General features: G+C 36.3%; 1 protein-coding gene across 2 annotated transcripts in view; it reads left to right on the top strand.

Moving 5' to 3' along the window:
• The first annotated feature begins 16 nt into the window (after positions 1-16).
• The window catches only part of recql4 (RecQ helicase-like 4), a 58,596-nt gene continuing 38,323 nt past the window's right edge, over positions 17-20,289 (top strand). For both annotated transcript variants that reach the window (XM_039737341.1, XM_039737343.1), the window contains exons 1-10: positions 17-93; positions 1,992-2,076; positions 2,161-2,194; positions 4,607-4,707; positions 7,827-7,973; positions 8,702-9,756; positions 15,685-15,787; positions 16,552-16,693; positions 19,105-19,215; positions 19,328-19,477. In XM_039737341.1, coding sequence (XP_039593275.1) covers positions 92-93; positions 1,992-2,076; positions 2,161-2,194; positions 4,607-4,707; positions 7,827-7,973; positions 8,702-9,756; positions 15,685-15,787; positions 16,552-16,693; positions 19,105-19,215; positions 19,328-19,477 — 1,930 coding nt within the window. In that variant the 5' untranslated portion in view covers positions 17-91. The remainder of the gene's footprint in view (positions 94-1,991; positions 2,077-2,160; positions 2,195-4,606; positions 4,708-7,826; positions 7,974-8,701; positions 9,757-15,684; positions 15,788-16,551; positions 16,694-19,104; positions 19,216-19,327; positions 19,478-20,289) is intronic.

Here is a 20,289-nt window from a genome sequence, read left to right as displayed (position 1 = left end):
CAATTGGAAGACCGAATGGAACTTTGCTGGGCGCGCCAAATTTTCTCTCCCTCTGTATACTACATAGAAGAAGCACCGAGAATACAGGGACATGTAAGTAAATAGATATCTGTTTGACACATATTAGTAAAATTCGTAAATGGCACAACAAAACCAGAAAGACAACGTACATAGGAGTACTAGAATAAAATAATTATCCGGGTATCCTGCCAAATGCAGAACGAGCGAAGCAACTGCTGCTGCAGCTACTGTTGACCGGCATTGCTGATTAAAAGATAAGCTTGTTTACTTTTTCTGAGTTCCACTGCAAGGTTTATTTTATTTAATGTATTTACTTGTAAAGTTCATGATGAAAAGTTTACGATGCTGCATGCACTCTCAAAAAAGATCACTCTACACTGCAGGTAGAGTGTTTAAAGCCGTCTGTCACCCTTAGTAAGTTAAGTGCTTATCTCTTGAACCCGTGTCTGCAACTGAAATCTCACGTTGCTAAACTAGCGTAGCCATTTGTTAGTGGAGGATACTACAAGCGTGCCACTTCAATCCACACTGACTAGACGTATTTAACCTTGAGTACCATTCAAATAATTTTCATATGCATGTTAACAATTGTGCCATTCTAATTTGTACATTAATTGGATAAAAGCGTCTCCTAAGTAAACAGAATGATTAGTTGTTATTTTTGATTTAAAACAAAATTATTTGTAGAATAAATAATGTTAAAAATCAACACTGAAGTTTTTGGATGGACCTGAACATTGGTTATTTAGTGACCCATCTGTTTATTTTTCAGTTCTGAAATCCAGTTCAGGGTCCTAGAGGATTGTAGCCTGTTCTATTAGCATATATAAATGGGGCTCAAACACCATTTCCTGGAGCTGTACTGCTCACCATCTGGTAATCAGAGGTAAAATCCAGACCGACAGCAGATCAGGATGTCAGTCCATTTAAGGGAATATACACACTAGTATAGTCAAAATCACAGGTAGGAGAAATCCCTTCCATTCACATGAGAAGAACATGTAAACCCTGTGTAGAGCATTGAGAACAATTTCACTGCTGTGCCACTGTTTAAAAATCTTAACACTGTCAAGTGAATGTGTGTGGATATTCTTTAAGAGTACTATACATTTGGTTTTTTCGGTTATCCTTTTGGGTAAATCGCTAGGATTTGGTCACTGGTCCAGCTGCTGCCCATGTGGTTTTTCATATGAATAACTTGTTGTATACCCAGGTTTTTTCCTTAGTTCCCAAATGTGAGCTTCTTATATTAATTTGCAACTTAGAGTTGACTCTTTGTGGATTAGTGTGGCCTATAATGGATTGGCATACATTCAAGAGTTGGTTATTATTACTGCTTAATTTTTTGCTGACACCTTTCTCCAAGGTGATTTACAACATTTGTGATAGAATTGGTTGCATTTCTTTTGCTTCTCCATTTGGAGCACAAGCAGGTGAAGTGAGCTGCTCATGGTCACACAGTGTCAGTAGCAGGATTTGAACTTTCAGCCTTAACTGCTATGCCACACTGCCTGGTACCAGTTGTTTTCCTGATGCTACTAAGAGAAACACCAATTCCTTCTTTTTGCTTTTATTTGTTTGGCATAACTGATGCTTTTACAGAAAGAATCAGCTTAGCCTTTGCATAAAATCATCATATCACAGAACATGTTTCCATATTTCTACATCAGCTTGCAGTAGGTTCATTGCTTAGAATGATCTTATGGTTAGTCCGTGGATCGTTCTGGTACAATGACGTAGCCACTAAAGCCTGCGTCCTTTTTTTGTGTTCTTGTACCCAGATAACAATTAAACGTTTAAGACTTAGAAGAAATTGCTAAAACATAGTGGGTGTCTTGTTTCAGGATAATGGTCTCTTGTCATGACTCATATCTAAGTGTACAATGGGTGATACAGAATTTGTAATTAAAAGTACCATGGTGTTAAGTTTTTGTTGATGTGTTTTTATTCATCACAAGTTTATAATTTAGGATGGATCGTTATAATGACCTCAAAATCTTGTTGAAAAAATGGGAGTCATCTTTTGTTCAGGAACATAAACGGAAGCCCAATAAGGTAATTGCTGCTGGAGTGATGCTCTTCTGCTAGTTGAAGAGATGAAAATTGTGAATGATTTTATTTATCTGTTTGGTTTTATAGGAAGACATAGACAGTGCTTCACAAGAAACAAAAGGTGAGTTTAGCTTGACGGTACCATCTTGTTTGTAAGTTGCGTTTTTTGTTTACTTTATTCATAAATATTTACCTTTTCATTTTGATCGGATGATATTTGTGAATTTGCCTTTAAAAATTTATAGAATCTTGTGTTACAATCTGGTTTACATTCCCCAGCCTCCCTCTCAAGTGGCTCCATTTAACATTTAAAAAGCATTAAAATACTTTAAATAAGCATATTTATCTTTCTTTAGTGTTTTGTTTATCTGGACAAGAATTGTGTGAATCCACTTTTTTCACAACAACGTTAGAGGGATTCAAAGCCTTCTCTTTCAGCACTGGGTGACTGCAGAAACTATAAGTCTGTAAGATGTCAGTCCAATGCAGAATTGGTCTGCGCACATACACACTTACATTTGCTTGCACTGTGCCAGTTTCCAGACAACTTACTGTGTCCGTTTTTGGAATGTAGCAGGATCCCCAAATGGACATGGAGAGAATTATTTTGTCACAAAAAATGATTTTCGCTAAAGATCTTGTATTTTCACATTCAATAATATTATTGGTTACATCTGACATGACTTTTCAGCTTTCATATTAGCAAGAACTGAATTTATAAACGGTTTAAAATTCACTATATGTTACCACTGCTTTCTCCCTTTGCTTTTGCAAGAGTTCCTTGAAGCATGGCCCTGTTTGCCACCCCGCAATTTTCTACTCTTGGGCTTCTCTAACCTGGATACCAGGTACTCCATCAGTCCTTTGAGTGGCAGCATTGATATTTTATAGAGTACACTGAGACAGTGTAAAGTAATGTATAAAATGTTATTTCCGTTGCTGCTTAATTTATTCTTGATTTAAATGCCACGTTATCACCAGGCTATAAAGGTTACATAAAATTGCAAACTTTAGTAGTTGGTAACATCACATTCCTAAATCTGATTTAACCAATTCGGGGTGAGGGCCGCTACACTTGGGGTTTGGCAGTAAATAGTCCAGAATAAGGTACCAGTACATCAGAAGGTCCACTCCTGCAGACCCATACTTGCTTAAGGACAATATAGATTTGTCAGTTGACCTAATCTGCATGTTTTTGGGAAGGAAAATTCTGGAACACCCAGAGGAAACCCACACAGACCTTGGGAGACCCACCTCTTTTCTGTTTCATTCTAGTTTACACTGTGCTTTTACAGCTTTCCAAACTGTCTGTTTCATGTCATTTTTATTTTTTAACATTTTGTCAATAATTCTGTATTAAACACTTGTCTTGTAATTTGTAGTGTACTTTATAAAATTGCATTAAACTGACCTAAATTACTTCTGGGTTTAGGGATCACCCCAAATGGTCAGATATTGTCTTGCAGTAGTGGCCTTCACTAATTCCTGTTCCAAAGTACATTTTTAATCTTAAGATGTATAAGGAGTATGAGAAACCTGAGGTCACAGTTTCAGTATCTGGGCAGCAGAAACTATTCATTCCATGTGCCTTCAGGGCCTCCACTTATTTAAAAAGTGTGGTGGTAACCCCACCATACATGTGGTCTTTTGACTTAAGATTCAAGCAAAAATCTGCTTAATTCCTTTCCCCTGTTTCTGAACCCATTCTCAGAATTCCAGCTATTCTCACACAGACTGATAATTGTAGAAGCTTTCTTTGCTTCGTTCTGTCAAAAACATTTTCCTTTACCCAGTACTTGGAGTCAGCCATACCACATCCACCTGAAGCTAATCATGTTCGGGCCAAGCCAGCCCTCTGGTGCTGGAAGAGGTGTTGGTGAAGCCAGCAGAGTGTGTTTACCCCATGGTCTGTATGTGGGTCCCAATGCCCCAGTCCAGTAACTGGGACACCGTACTATGAAAATGCAGCCATCCATCAGATGAAATGTAAAACCAAGGTTCTGACTCTCTGTGGTCATTAAAGATGCCTGGGCATCCTTCGTAAAGAGTAGGGTGAATCCTGATGTCCTGGTTAAAATGCCCTTCATGGCCTAGTCATTTTGGCCTCATAATTATCCCCTGTCTCTAACTGACTATCTCTCTCACCCCTCACCACCTAACAACTAATGTGTGATGAACATCCAGGTGAATGTCACATATTAGTGGTGGCTGAAGTGGCTCCCCACTCACTATGTAAAGTGCTTTGAGTAGTGAGAAAAGCGCTGTGTAAATGTAAGGAATTAATATCAATTAATAGTCAGACAACTACATGCTGACATCACCTGCAGACCAGCTCTTAGAAAAATCTTTATTAGTTGTATCATCATGTTCTAAAATCTTTATTAGTTGTATCATCATGTTCTAGATCGTTCAAGCCATTTGAAGTTCTCTTTGGGTTTACTCCTCCATCTTGCAGAATATGTCACCAAGGCTAAGTGTAAACAAGAACTCTTAAAATACCCTGTTTAAATTTTTATTTTTATTTGCTTTGTAGAGTTGTACAGAGAATATAGAGCACTCAAAACGACAAGAGAAAATGCAGAAAATGAAAAAATGACAGCATCCAATAGTGGAATATCCAAGCAAGATGATGTGGTAAATTAAAAGCTAATTTGTTAAATCTTGATTAGTGTTGGATAATCTGCTTCTGTGTTTAATAATTTTTCTAGCAAACATAATGGAAAAATATTTACAATACATGTAACTATTATAAATGAAGAAGTGTTAATATTTCTTCTTAAGTCCACTGAATATACTGTACATCAGAGATCATCATCTGGCGGCCTGCGGACTATTTCCGGTCCACCAAAGCCTCCTGTCCGTTCCACAAAAAATTAATCAATTAATGAATAAAGAAAATGTCAAGAGGGGAAAATATGCTAGCTATTTAGAATACAGTATTTTATTTAGAATATTAAAGTCATTTTAAAACATTTGAGATATAGCCTATTAATATAATTTCATTCACTTTACATATCAAAAATAGGTGTGTTCTACCCCAGGTTCTAAAAAGTTATAAATTTGTCAGCATATTACCAATTCCGTCTTTCATGAATGGAATGCGGCTTGTGCCGTGTTTTTGTGCAAGAGTGTGGACAAACTCATCAACAACAACAACATTTATTTATACAGCACATTTTCATACAAAAAGTAGCTCAAAGTGCTTTACATAATGAAGAAAAGAGTAATAAAAGACAAAATAAGAAATTAAATTAAGACAACGTTAGTTAACATAGAAAAGGAGTAAGGTCCGATGGCCAGATTGGACAGAAAAAACAAAAAAAAAACTCCAGACGGCTGGAGAAAAAAAAAAATCTGCTGGGGTTCCAGGCCACGGGACTGCCCAGTCGCCTCTGGGCGTTCTACCTAACATAAATGAAACCGTCCTCTTTGTAGTTAGGGTTCTCACGGAGTCACTTGATGTTGATGGTCATACAGACTTCTGGCCTTTAATCCATCCATCATTGTTGGAACATCACGGTGCTTTGAGTAGAAGGATACCGGAAAAGGAAACAGAAGAGAGAGTAGGGGTTAGTACATAACTGTCATTTAACATTTTGGTGTACACTCACCTAAAGGATTATTAGGAACACCTGTTCAATTTCTCATTAATGCAATTATCTAATCAACCAATCACACGGCAGTTGCTTCAATGCATTTAGTGGTGTGGTCCTGGTCAAGACAATCTCCTGAACTCCAAACTGAATGTCAGAATGGGAAAGAAAGGTGATTTAAGCAATTTTGAGCGTGGCATGGTTGATGGTGCCAGACGGGCCCGTCTGAGTATTTCACAATCTGCTCAGTTACTGGGATTTTCACGCACAACCATTTCTAGGGTTTACAAAGAATGGTGTGAAAAGGGAAAAACATCCAGTATGCGGCAGTCCTGTGGGCGAAAATGCCTTGTTGATGCTAGAGGTCAGAGGAGAATGGACCGACTGATTCAAGCTGATAGAAGAACAACTTTGACTGAAATAACCACTCGTTACAACCAAGGTATGCAGCAAAGCATTTGTCAAGCCACAACATGCACAACCTTGAGGCGGATGGGCTACAATAGCAGAAGACCCCACCGGGTACCATTCATCTCCACTACAAATAGGAAAAAGAGGCTACAATTTGCACAAGCTCACCAAAATTGGACAGTTGAAGACTGGAAAAATGTTGCCTGGTCTAATGAGTCTCGATTTCTGTTGAGACATTCAAATGGTAGAGTCAGAATTTGGTGCAAACAGAATGAGAACATGGATCCATCATGCCTTGTTACCACTGTGCAGGCTGGTGGTGGTGGTGTAATGGTGTGGGGGATGTTTTCTTGGCACACTTTAGGCCCCTTAGTGCCAATTGGGCATCGTTTAAATGCCACGGGCTACCTGAGCATTGTTTCTGACCATGTCCATCCCTTCATGACCACCATGTACCCATCCTCTGATGGCTACTTCCAGCAGGATAATGCACCATGTCACAAAGCTCGAATCATTTCAAATTGGTTTCTTGAACATGACAGTGAGTTCACTGTACTAAAATGGCCCCCACAGTCACCAGATCTCAACCCAATAGAGCATCTTTGGGATGTGGTGGAACGGGAGCTTCGTGCCCTGGATGTGCATCCCACAAATCTCCATCAACTGCAAGATGCTATCCTATCAATATGGGCCAACATTTCTAAAGAATGCTTTCAGCACCTTGTTGAATCAATGCCACGTAGAATTAAGGCAGTTTTGAAGGCGAAAGGGGGTCAAACACTGTATTAGTATGGTGTTCCTAATAATCCTTTAGGTGAGTGTATTTATTTAACAATTCATTTTTTTCCACATGCACAATAACAAACAAAACTGCAGTCAATGCAGAAAATAAATTTGGTTTTGTTAATATCACATGTAGTACTAGGGTGTTGTACCATGTTAGCAATGCAATGAGACGTCAAGCAAAATGACTGAAGAAGGCTCCTGAGCTGTCTTGAAAACTTGCATATTGTAATCATATAGTTAGTCAAAAAAAGGTGTTATTTTGCTTGACTACTTAATATCACATTAAAAAACAAAAGAGCATGGCAAATTTGTTTTTTATGACAACAGAAAATGGATATGAATTAATTAAACGAACATTACTTAGTTTCCAGAAATGTTGCTTTCAAGAGAGTGAACAGATTGGTTCAACGCTGCTTTCTGCAAGGTATCGTCTGTGCGACAAATAATCATTTAATCAACCATAATTTAAGAATAGAACCTATTAATAAAATCCTAAGGCTGAAATACTCACATTTGGTTAATGGGAGAAATTACATTTCCCCTCTGACACCACCTTCTTAACATCAGGCTTGACAGTTGTTAGGCTTATTCACAAGCAGTCCTTCAAAGACTGGTTTGACAGTCTGTTTATTTTTGAGAGCGCAGATTTGCATGAAACTAAAGTATCTTGATTGCCTAACTTCATTTATCACACAGATCTAAGCTAGTAAAATAACATTTATTTTGTAAGAAAGTGAACATTTTAAAAAATATCTAATTATGCTGAATAAATTCATTTTTTTTGAAAGTCTGGCCCCCATATTGTCACAATGCCAAACTTCTGGCCATTGGACAAATGTTGTTTGTTACCTCTGATCTACATCGTACCTCTTTTATGATCACACTTGCTTGGTTATGTATTGTTTAGTGAAGAGTGTTATTTTATTGAAACCTGCAGAGCTCTTGTGATATATCTATTTGCAGATAGCTGATTCTGGTTGTTGGGGCTCTCATCTTAACCGAGTCAATACACCATCAACAAAGTTAACTTCCAAAGAGAGGGACTCGCTTAAAGTTTCAGCTCTGTATTATGGAATGAAGTTGAAGTCAAACATGGGCACATTAACTAAGGTAATAAAATGTTTTAGTTTTCTCAATATACTTTGTGTAATATATATATATATATATAATTTTAAAAAGGATGACTTTGCATTGTAAGCGGGCTATTTCAATTGCAACATGGTACTGAATAATGCATATACATCTTGGAATTCATTACATTTTGATTAAAAGATCTGCAGTGCTTGAAAATACTGTGTTGAATGGATGTATTTTTCTCTATATGTAGAGGTGGCTTGTTTGGCATCTCATTACTAAGGTTAAACTGTGGCTTATTGCTGTAGTTACCAAGTCCAGAAATTACAATGTAGCACAGACAAAGCTTAATTTTTTAATGAGGATAGTAAGACCTGAAATTCCCATTTTAGGTTTGGTTGTTGCTGCCTTTTAAGATCTTGACAACAAGTTAAAATTATGGGTATTTCCCTTGTTCCTTGATCTATCTGCAGCTGAATTCTTTCTGCTACTGGTTTAATATACTGCAGAGTTAAAATAAGTCTAAACCTGTCTCTGTAGCAATGCTGTCAAGACAGAAAGCTGTCCTTCATGGGACCAAAATTTAGGGCAAGAATTTTACTTACCCTCTTGAATGAAAATAATTAGATAGTCAGTAATTGTTTATATAGAATTGTTTATATATTATATTGTCTGAGATCTACATGTAACTAAATTCATTTTAGACATTCAGATACTCTGCTTATATGAACTTAAGGGTTTTAACTTTTATTGTACATTTCCAGGATAGACCAACATCTCTGAAAAAGTCATTTACTCCAAAGAGAACCTTAAAAAAATCACCAGAAAAGACCACAAATACAGCTACAGTGGAAAGTCCACCATTGTGTGTGCCAAACCCAAGTATTTGTACCACTCCTCTAAGTTGTTCTAGAGTTCCATCCTTGAGTACTGAGGAAGAAGATCAACCATTTCAAGGTTTAAATGTGGCTAAGATCATCTCACCTGTTACTTGTACAAAGAATGAGGTAAAAGCCCAGAGGTTACGAAATTCAATGATAAAAAGGCTGTCTTCATTAGATCCAGGTTGGCTGGAGCGTTGTCGGGTGTTTGCTAAAGTGGAGCAGGAGGATGAGATGCCAATTAGAAACATGGCAAATGGAAACTTAAATGCAGAATATAGTAAAAAGAACAACCTTCCTAACCATTTAGTAATGTCTTCTAAGGAAGATGCAGTAGATCCTGAAATGCTGAAAGAACTGGTATGCTCATTAAATAGTACAGAAACCAAACAGAAAGAGGGTTCTGTTAATGGTTTCCAAAAAACACCAAGTGATCACAAAACTGAGAAAGTTACCAAGTCCAAATATGTAGAAAATATGCATCAATATGAATTTAATGAGGACGAGCATCCTCTTTCTACTGACAGTAAGCAGAATTCTGGAAATGCAGAGTTTGAACAGAAGACCCAAGAAACACAGAAAATTGGCAAAGAAATACATAGTGGAGTTGCCAGTGAAGCAGAACAACCAAGAAAGGAGATAAGAAAAATAAACAAAAAAAGACAAAGAGCAGAGGAAACTGTCAACTCTTTAGAACCCACATCTGTCCCCAAGAAGAGAAAAACAACTAAAGGCAGTCCAGTTTCTACAGTGGGAGAGAAATGCGGCAAACCAAAGGCTGGTAGGAGATGTGGATCCAAAGAGGTCACTGAGGAAAGTAGCAGTGCACAGAACCTGAAGCCAGACCAAACACATTCGATAGAGAATATTTTTGGAGAACTTGAGGATGAAGCTGAAGCCATGAGAAACACCAATACACATGCAAGTAGGGGAAGAAGGTAAAGTGTAATGGTATATTATAACTTATTTTGAAGGGTATTGGGAATATTGGTGGCATCTGTAGGTACAGATATGCTTTACCTTATGATGGTATACTTAGCGTATATACAGTATTTATCATTTGACACCGATGATTCCAAATATGAGCATCATATAATATAAATTATGTGTATATTATTATAAATTAAATTTAATAGAAAAGATTTAGTAGAATCTAGTAGTTCTTCTGGTCAAAATGTACTGTACATCCGATTTAAATGCAGATGTCCAGTATGCTGAAATGCTTTGGGGAGTTCTAATTAAGTATTTTGGCATAGCTTGTTAAGTTATTAATAATGCAGGTTTTATTTGGTGTTGCAGCTTGGACATTTCTGTTGTGCTAGTACTTGTTATTAACAGAATTCTTATGTCTGGTTCATAAAATGGGGAACAATAGGACACAATATTATAGGCAAATTAACTAGAGAGAAAGATCTATGAACATTTTAACCACATGGAAAAATATTCCCCTTATCTTGATGTGTCCTTCCCACACCAAGACAATGCATGCATACAAGATTTCACATTTCTTAGCTGCTACAGTTGGATCACTGTTACTCATACAAAAACAAAAAGCTGAGATGATAAAGCTTTTCTGGCAGTTGCTTTTGTATACTCTCTGATATCAAACACAGTACGATAGCAAAAATGACCTCATTAGTGTGCGTCATATGATGTTCATTTTATTTTGTCAGCTGGAGCATCGGTTTGAATGTGGCGAAAGTTCATGTGCATTTGTTGAACATAATTCTTAACTGCTGCTGCTAAACAGCAATGAAATTAGTAGTAGTAGTTTCTAAGAGGACTGTTGGATGAAGTGAAAGGCTGCTTTCCACCTGTAATTTCCACTAAGACATGTTTGGTGTATGGAGTTGGGAATTTGTTTGGAAAATATAGAGCAAATGCTTAAATATTTCCATTTATTTATATCACCGTATTGCTAAAATAGGCTGCATTTTTATTTTAATTTGTATTTATTTTTGTCTAGTTATTTTCTATGATCAACAAAGCTGTCATTTAGGCTATTTTCACATCACATTAAAGTATACATATTAGAGTGTTACTTAAGGTGGAACAGTGGAGGAACAATGAGCACTTCTGCTTCATAGCCCCAGGGACCATTTTAAATTTCTGGAGAGCAAGAGTAAGGGCCTGCTCTGGCACCTTTGAGAGCAAACTAATATCTAGTTCTGTTAATTTCATTGTAGGGCAGCATCACACACATACATATAACTCCTCATAAGGAAACAACTAACAAAGAATCTCAATTTATAGTAACCAGACTTTACAATACAGAAGTGGAAAATATTTAAAGGTGAGCAATCGATGATTTGATGCTCATAATCTTCTGTGCAAGGATAACACAAGGAAAGAAACTGTACAGTGTTTTTCTCTTATCATTGTCCTGATATTTGAAACTTTAACCAGCAGTCTGGATCAAATGTTACTACATAATAATTGCATGGAAGGTGTTGGTACACTAACTAGGAAAAACCAGAGATTTTGGGCCTTTCTGATTCAGCTGTAGAGGATCCTTGAGATGACCCATTTTCATTTAGACCAGTGTCTTCTTTTAAATAGATATTGATAAAAAATGAATGTTCTATTGAATTTTATTAAGAGGGAAGCAGGTATGATACATTTACAGTATGTTATGTTAAGCTGGGTTTGAAATAATTAGGCAGACATATTGGTTTAGTTTCACCCATTATTACGTTATCACTGAACTGTCCAAAATGGTCTATTCAGTTTCATAGAAATATAAAATCTAGTTGTTTGCTTTATACACCTAAATAAATAGGTTATTTTGATGAAGAACATAAGAGTAATTTACAAGAAGAACGAAAGAAATTTGAGAAGACAATTTCATCAATCATGCTTATTTAATGCTTAAGCTGTCTATCTCATCAAAACTGTTTTAAAATTGTTTTAGGTTTCAGGTTCAGTTATGTGATTTAATAATGTATTCTAGATTTCCATGACCCTTTGTGTGAAGGGGAAAAAATGTTTCCAGGCTTCTGTGCTAAGTGCAGTTTCCCTTAATTTTCATCTGCATCCTTGAATGTATGAGTCAATGTTTAACTTGTAGAAATCTGCTGGATTAACTTTATTGATGCCTTTACGAATACTGAAAGCCTGGATTAGGATTCCACATAATGTTTTGTGTTCAAGTGTATAAAGGTTTCATTCCGTAAACCTCTCAGAACAGGAGGTACGATTGCTGCTCTCTGCACAGCTTGTCTGGCCTCTATATCTTTTTTTTTTGTATCATGATGACTGGAACCACAAACATTTCTTCAGCTGTAGTTTCATTACATCATTAATAGAATATGAACATAATATACTTTGACTTATATTTCTTTTAAAATGTAGCCCAACCTTTTATTGACCTTTTTAATTGTCTAATAAAGAATGTTCCTTTCTTTTTAGAGGTTGCTCCTGTGGTTCAACGTTATTCATCTTGAATTTACTCTTAATAATTATTTTGTTGAATGTTTTCCCAGTTTTGAAGATCGCCCAGGTCTACTTTAATATATGTTTATATATAATACGCTACTGTGGCTGTTCGTTTGTCTGTCCAGGATTTTAAATCGCCTGTATCTCACAAACCATTTGAACTATAGACCTAAAAATTTGTTACGCATATACTACATGACGTCTACTATACGCTTTTGAGGTGATGATTGACCCCCAAAGTTATTCCTCTTTTTATTTTTATTTTATTTTATTATAGAATCAACTCTCGGAAGTGTCCAGCAGGGTGGCCGTGTAGCCCACACGTACAGGCGCTATTCTCATCCCTCCCACCTTCGCTGTCACTTCCCCTACCTCTTCATATCTTAAATCATTCTTGAGGCAAATTGAAGACTTAAGTGCCAGCTTAAGTGAAAAATGAAAGAAATGTACTAAGTAATTGCAATACAAACACTGACTTAATCAGTTTTAACGTGAAAAGATGCCGATGAAAGAAAAGAAGCAGCGGGCCGCTAGGGTGGAGAAAAGAAGAGCTGCTCAGGAAGTAGCAAGCGCATCAACCTCTGAGCAAACGAATGCTAAACATACAGAGAAAGAGGATGAAAACTATGAATTCTTACAGTCAAGTGTATTTACTGCACGATAAACGTTACTGGTATAAAAATTGATCCTTTTTGCTACCTCCTCAATGTTTGCGGTTTCGTCAATTTTATTGTTATTTACTTACACATTCAGCCTAAAATTGGAAAGAGTAGAGAGATCCACCCACTGGACCCTTAGGGACTCCACTGATAGCCTTTTCTAATCTGTCTTCAGGTGATCAACAACTTGGCCATTTCAGCATTTGTTAAGAACTAGCTGTAAATGTTATTAGTATTTCGGGCTTTTATGTACAGCATCTAACACACTATGCTTCCTTTAAATCGTACTAATATGCTGCTATGCTTTGCTGGGTACAATATGCAAGTTTTTAGAGCTGATTGATTTTGTTTCACAGTGTTTAATAGCAGCTAAATTAACTGTAATTGTAATCATCACACAACTGTAAGATGACATTAGTTGAGCATCAGGTTAGAAAGGCATGGAGCATAAATGTTAGCATAAACACTTACACGTCACTACCAGTGTAAGTGAATTTGGATTTTGCTTCGGTGATGCGAGATGGACAGGAGGAGAGCATGGGGACATTATTGAGAGGCAAAGGTTTATATATTTACTGCTAAAACAGCAAAGCCAAGAAGGCAAGCCCAGAATCTAGGTAAAAGTCACCTTGTATAAAGGCATGAGCCAAATCTAAGTAACAATAGATATAAATGCATTGGCAAAATTTTGAGAAAAATACAAAACAAACACCTTTGGAAATCAACTTAATTAGTGATGCTTGGTGAATTCTAAGATGCTACTTAAATATACAACCAGAACATTCTGAAACTCTCCTAATCTAGTTTATGGTTACAGGGAATATACAAGCTGTTAGGTTTATAAAGTCTTAGGTGATGGCCTAAACTTACCTTTACTTGGAAGTGGTCACCAATGGTGTAGTGGAGTGTGAGTCCATTGCTAATATTGCTGTTGTAAGATAAATGAGCCATACTGCTGAGCCAGGACAATCTGCTGAAATTAGTTTTAGTTTCAAAAGGAATTCTGTAAAATAGCAAATTAACCAGGGTTGTTTCCTGAATTTTTGCCTTGTGCCCAGTGCCGCTGATAAGTTCTTGCTCCACACAACCCTGAATTGAATTTAGCACAGTTTGGAAATGCACAGTATCTCTGAGTGTTTATATAATTGAAGTACAATAAGGTATATTTATTCTAAGATATTAAAATCTGGCCTGTTTTTATGCATATTCTACTTTTTCTCATTGGCAGCACATTTATGCTTCATGGTCCAAAGTTATAAATTTATAAATAAAGGATTAGTGTTCAGTGGACAGAAGTAAACACGGTATAAATGTCTCTTACTGTAAGTGCATTAGACTAAAGATGGCTAGGGTATTGTCATGTGGTTATGTTGGGTCTTTCGCCAGTGAAATAATCTTTTTTTCCATTTCCAAAATGGCTGAGAATGTCAAGACAAGTTTCACTTGAATACTTTAGAGTATTTTTATTCCCAGTCACTTTCATTTGAAACACAGTGCAGCACATTAACAGTAAAGCTTTCCTGTGTGGTAAACGAAAAATGTCAGCTCACTGCAAATGTTTGCGGACATGGAAAAATGTCTTAGACAAAATTTGTGGGCCTTTTAATTTTCTAATACTTTCTAAAACTTTATTTGAATTTTTAGGGTTCCTGCTAATAAAAAAAGGAAATATTTCAAGTAAAAAGGAAATTACCCTGATCCAGTTTTATTCAATATTAGTGGGGATCTTGTCTTTTATGATTATAATGAGAGAGCCATATGTGATCATGGTCAGCAGCTTTGCTCTTGAGTTATTATATGTGTGATAGGCACATGCCAGCTCACTTACACATAATGCTGGAATCAGTCAAATTGTGTTCAAGGATGCCTTAAATATGGAATTATGTCCAAAGTTGAAATTTTGACCCCATTACAGTATTTCATCCTGTAGTGAGTATGAAGAAAGTGAAAAGGAAATGCAGGTACTTAATGTTCCAAATTAATTGGTGTACTGCTCTCATTGCATTTTTCATAATCAAAGAACTACAATTATTGATTTCATAAGTTAATCTAATATACAGTATAACGCTCAAAATCTGTGTATTTGTACTGCTACTTTACCTTCTTAACTCCTATGGAAGCAGTAAGGGTGTATTTAATTTTTCACACACTGCTTCTCCAATTTGGCTTAGTTTTTGTTAAACAAATAATGACACAGTGTGATATGTCATGTGTTTTTGTTCATCTGAGGTTGTTTTTGCCCAATTTTAAGACCTACTAAAAACCAGATGATTTTTATATGTCCTGATACGTAGAAACTTAGAATTGAAAGGGAATACTTTTTCACTTAACTCTATATACTGTATACAAATCCACACGGTTGGACTAAATTCTGCTATAATTTGCACACTTTCTTCATTTGATCGGGGCGGACTGCCCAAGTTACAGGCCTGAAATGCAGGAATGGATGTACATTAAGAAATTAAATGAAGTTGACCAGACAAAGCATGAAATATCTTGGGTTCATACTTTCTGCGATGAAATAAAAGTCAAAGTATATTTAAGAATCACAGTGTTTTGTTTTAATTTGCATTTTCCATACCTTCCCAACTGTTTCTAATTTGGGGTTGTACACTGATTGGGTACATTTTTAATACTGATTCATAATTAACTTTAATCAATACTGGTACCTTTCCTGAGAAGGTGTAGCTGATTTCAAGAATATTCAACATTTGTTTTTGGTTTTTCTAATCCCTGTATTAAAATATTTAAAAGTTTTTTTTCCCCATTTAGGCTTGGTTCCAAACCTACAGATGGAAACTTTGTTAGAATCAATCTAAAAAAGAAATCTCACGTTAAAGGATTTGCACTAAAAGGAGCTCTGCTTCGTAAACAGGTATGTTGGACATGATCTGCAGTTATTGTTTCATTGTAGTCCTGGTCTTGTACATAGATATTTACCCCTTTTTAACTTGAATACATATTTATACATATGTCTACATTTTGGTAACTGTGGAAGTTTTTAAATCTGTTGACAGAATGACTTTTGGGGAAGCAAGGATTCTGTCAAATTGAAAAAAAAGATTTCCTCATTTAATGTGCTATCATTTGTAGTGCACCATCTGTGGAAATACTGAAGCAGTGTATTTTATTTGTACTTGGCATACCCAGAAAAATTATTTCTGTCAACAATCCAATACAATTTGCAGATATTTTTGTACCAAAACCACTATTCATGTTCCTCTTGGGTAATTAGTATCATTTTGGTTTTTACAGAGTTAACAGCAAATAAAGGGCAGGTTCTGGAACAGTTTGCAAGCATTGTCAAGTTGAAATCAAGTAGTTTGATTCACTACAAACTAGGACAATTTATTCAGCTCTAGCTGATAGGAAATTTTCACCAAATAAATTGAATTTCTGCAGCTAAACAAATATAGGGAATACGTTTTTCTAGATTGTGAAAATAAAACGATTCTATGTGAAAGGGAAAGCATTTCTACAAAAGGAAAAAAAACAACTAAGTTTATTGGTATATTTACTTTTATTATTGTATTTACCAATAGTTTGTTTTTCCTGTAAAGCTGTACAGTATTTGAAAAAGGGATACATTTTAAATTGGGTTCAACATAGTATATCTATTTCTCTTTTTCCAACTTTAAGATGTACATGCATAAGTTCCAACTGAAGGGTGAACGGTTTGGAGGTGCTGGTCGAGGAAGAGGAAGAGGTTTTGTTAGTAGTGGTGATATTTGCTTTAAATGTGGTGGCACTGGACACTGGGCTAGAGACTGCAAGGGCCGAGGTAAGTACTGTCTCTGTTTCCTGGAAGAAGGTGATTAGGTTTCCCAAGTGTTTTCGGAGTTATTAATTATGTTTTCAGTTAATTAATTAGGTTGGTATCTTGGCTGGGATGGTCTGTGGTACTTTCCCTGATTGTTAAGTCAGCACAATAGAAAAACAATGGGAGGCTGCCTCCTAGGGACATACTGCACGTTCCCCCAGAATGATGGATGCTGGCATACCCCTGGCTGTGCTCCCATTTGGACACCCACAGGGCTGCATGGGATATGTAGTCTGAACAGGCACCTCTGTTGGGTCCCTCAGAGCTGTTGGAGGAAACTATTGTGAGTAAGCTCACCTGTTACTTTGGATCTCTATCCAACTGGGAAAAGTGCTTGTGAGGTACGCCTCTGACCTACCAGAAGTCCTCCCTAGTGTTTAAAAGAGTCTCCCCTCCTCAGCCAGGTGAGACTGAGTTAGAAGTGTTGGAAAACGGCACTCGGCTAGTGAGGGGGAGAAGATCATTATTTGTACGTTGTTATTGTGGTGTGTTTTGGAAACAGGTGCTGTTTCCAATCAAGGTATCTTATTGGAGGGAGGCTTGTGTGTTATACAGTTTTTACTTTCTTGTATACGTACTATTATAATTGTGCAAAAATTTGATCTAGAGATATTGATGAGTCTCGATGTTTTTGACCTCCCTGAGTCTGATTTACTTTTCTCGTAGAGAAAGTATTGTAATCATCCAAAAATTCGATTTTGAGATTTTGATTAATCTCGACGTTTTAGACCTCCCCAAGTACGAAAATACCTTTTTTGGAATTACGTCTGTGTGTCTGTCTGTCTGTGTGTATGTGTGTGTTTTTGTACACACGATAACTTGAGTACGCTTTCACTTAGGTCAACCAAATTTTACATACAAGTATTAGGTGCAAAACGTACATTTCTATCAACTTTTGAAGTATTTCCATTAACTGGAAGTGGGATTAATTTATTCATTCAGATGCAGATTCCGATTTATTCAGCTTTACTTTGATTTGATTTGTTGTTGATTATTCTTTAATGTACATGATTTTAAAATATAATCATTGTCTTGCGGTTTACTCCTCAAATATCCATCCCCATATCTGAGTTAATGAGAAAGTCTAAGGAGAGCACTCCTGATTTTTTTTTTTTGGGGTTTGGTGTCTGAGATGCCCCCTAGTGTCCACAGCGTGCAGAGAATAAATACATCTGAATGGTTACAGAACATAATGACCAGCTTCAGAATTTTGTCTGTTTTTGCAATAATTGAAGTAATATCTGAGTTACTGAGCTGCACAAAACTTTGCAAAGCTTTCATATTTGCAGTTGCATTCTTGTAGCTTTATTTAATGTGCATGCATGACAGTTGTGCAGTTGTTTTAAAAGTTATGTTTAGCCTATATTAAATTTGAGTTTTTTTTTTTGGAAAGGGAATGATATTACTTTCTATAGCAGCAAACCAGTTTTTCTTCTTAATGTCTTCATAATTGCAAAAAATATTTGTATTTTTTTGAGAACAGAACCACTGTCTCACTCTAAGGTTCAATGGACTGTTTCCTGTTTAAAATAACTTCTACCCTAAAAATGAAAAATATGGGATGTCAACTAAACCTATAGTTAATCCATCCATCTATTGATTATCAAAACCGCTTATCCAATCCGTTTTGTGGGGAACCATTGCCTGTTTAAAAAGCAATGGGTGTAAGGATGGAACCAACCCTGGATAGTGTGCCAGATCATCAATGTGTACATTCAGATGGAAGTTTAAAATTATTAAGTAATCTACATGTATGTCTGTATGATGTGGGAGAAGAACTCTTCCATTTATTGGGAGAAAGTGCAAATTCCTTAGAGGTAATGCCTGGATTTGAATCTAGACTAACTTGTCTCTTATTGACCTTTGAAAACGATGCAGTCTGGTAGTTATATGCAGCACAGACTGTAAAGCATTCCTTGCCGTTTGGTTCCCATTAGTACATTGTTTTAGGCAGCAGCATAATTTAACAATTTTAAAAACAGCATTTTAAAAGGTGGTTCTTTTTCTTTCTCATTAAGCTTTGTTCATAACAGCCTATTGCCTTCTTCCCTGAGGCATGCAGTTATTGATAGGAGAGGTAAAGTTTAGATTTTGAAATAATTGCTTCTATGTATAATGGTTCTGTATTATTTAAACTTCTTTTCTTTGTAGCCTTAATGATTACAAGGTTCCACTGGTACAAATCATATCAGATATTTTAGACAAAACTAAAAACTCATGCTACATCCTATGCAAACATAAAATTCAGAATGGTTTAACAGCATGGTAAGGAGAGTCTTAATTATTTAAATGTTACTAAGAAGATGTCACCACATTAACAAAGTAATAAGGTATTTTAGGAGCTGTTTGCATTAAAGTTGTCTAATTTTTAGTACCAGTTGTACAGTTAGAAGAGCCAGATGAAAATGCTGAAGAAGCTTTTGAGTTGCCAACACTTGAAGAAGTGGCCCGCACCACAGCTACGCTTCGATGCGATCCTTTTGGTGTGTATACTGTTATATTGAAATGTTGAGTTTATAATTTAAATGTCTGTGAAGTTTAATGCAAAAGATAGTATTTATTTTTTGCCTGACTGCACTTATCTGTATTTTCTAGTTCCTGCACATTCTAGTCAGGAAAACGAGTCTGAAATGAAGGAGGAAGATTATGTCCTAATGAATGTGATCCGTCCTGATTACGAAAAGCCGACTCCCCCAGAAGCCATTAAACCTCTCTACCACCTTGAGGAAGATGGCAAGGTAATAGGTATGTAAATAGTTTTTGCTTTCTGTACGATTTGTATTTTTGATTGGTCTTCCAATAATTTTCATTGTTTCATAGGTATATATTAGACCATACATATATAAAAAGAATAAGAATTCATTAAGTTTGTTTTTTCTCAATAAAAATGCAGTGCAAAATGGGGCTGGTATAATATAGGAGAAAAACAAACACTAATAGTTGGAAATCTTGGTTAAAGTAAAAATATTTACAATGTGGTACAAAATGCAGCTTATGTTTCCTCTTTTAATTAAATCTTATGTTTGAAAACACACTATTCCTCCCAATTGCATCTGCAAGGTGTTTCAGTCCAAGAATTCGCTCTATGGTATCACTGCCTGCCAGCTGTGAACCAGCAGCCTTTAGGTTATGAAGATGAACTTAGAAGATGCTCATCAGGCAGGGAAATTAAATAAAATTTCCATCCCTGTGTTTGACATATACTGAAAACCTTTCTAGCCCCCCACTTCTACTTGTACTTTAGCCAGTTAAACCTCATACGATCATTTAGGACTACAGTCAATAGAAGATATCCTTTCGAAAATCAAATACAACTCTTTTAGCCATCTGCATGAATTTCCTCACCTTCGAAGAGCCAGTTTTCAATTGCCAAGGTCCTGAATACCTGGGTTTTTCCTACACAAGCTTATTGGTCAACTACCATTGTGTCTTGCCCTCCCCCTTTTTGTGAGTGGTAAGCCCATGTGGTGGCTCCATACAGCTTTTTTAGACTGAAACTGATACAGCTTTATGGGTTGCCCTGCCACCAGGTGTTCACTGACAAACACCGCTCCCAG

The sequence above is a fragment of the Polypterus senegalus genome, chromosome 15, assembly GCF_016835505.1.
Source record: "Polypterus senegalus isolate Bchr_013 chromosome 15, ASM1683550v1, whole genome shotgun sequence".
NCBI lineage: Eukaryota > Metazoa > Chordata > Cladistia > Polypteriformes > Polypteridae > Polypterus > Polypterus senegalus.
Note: the sequence above shows the minus strand (reverse complement) of the source record. Positions and strands in the feature narration are given on the sequence as shown.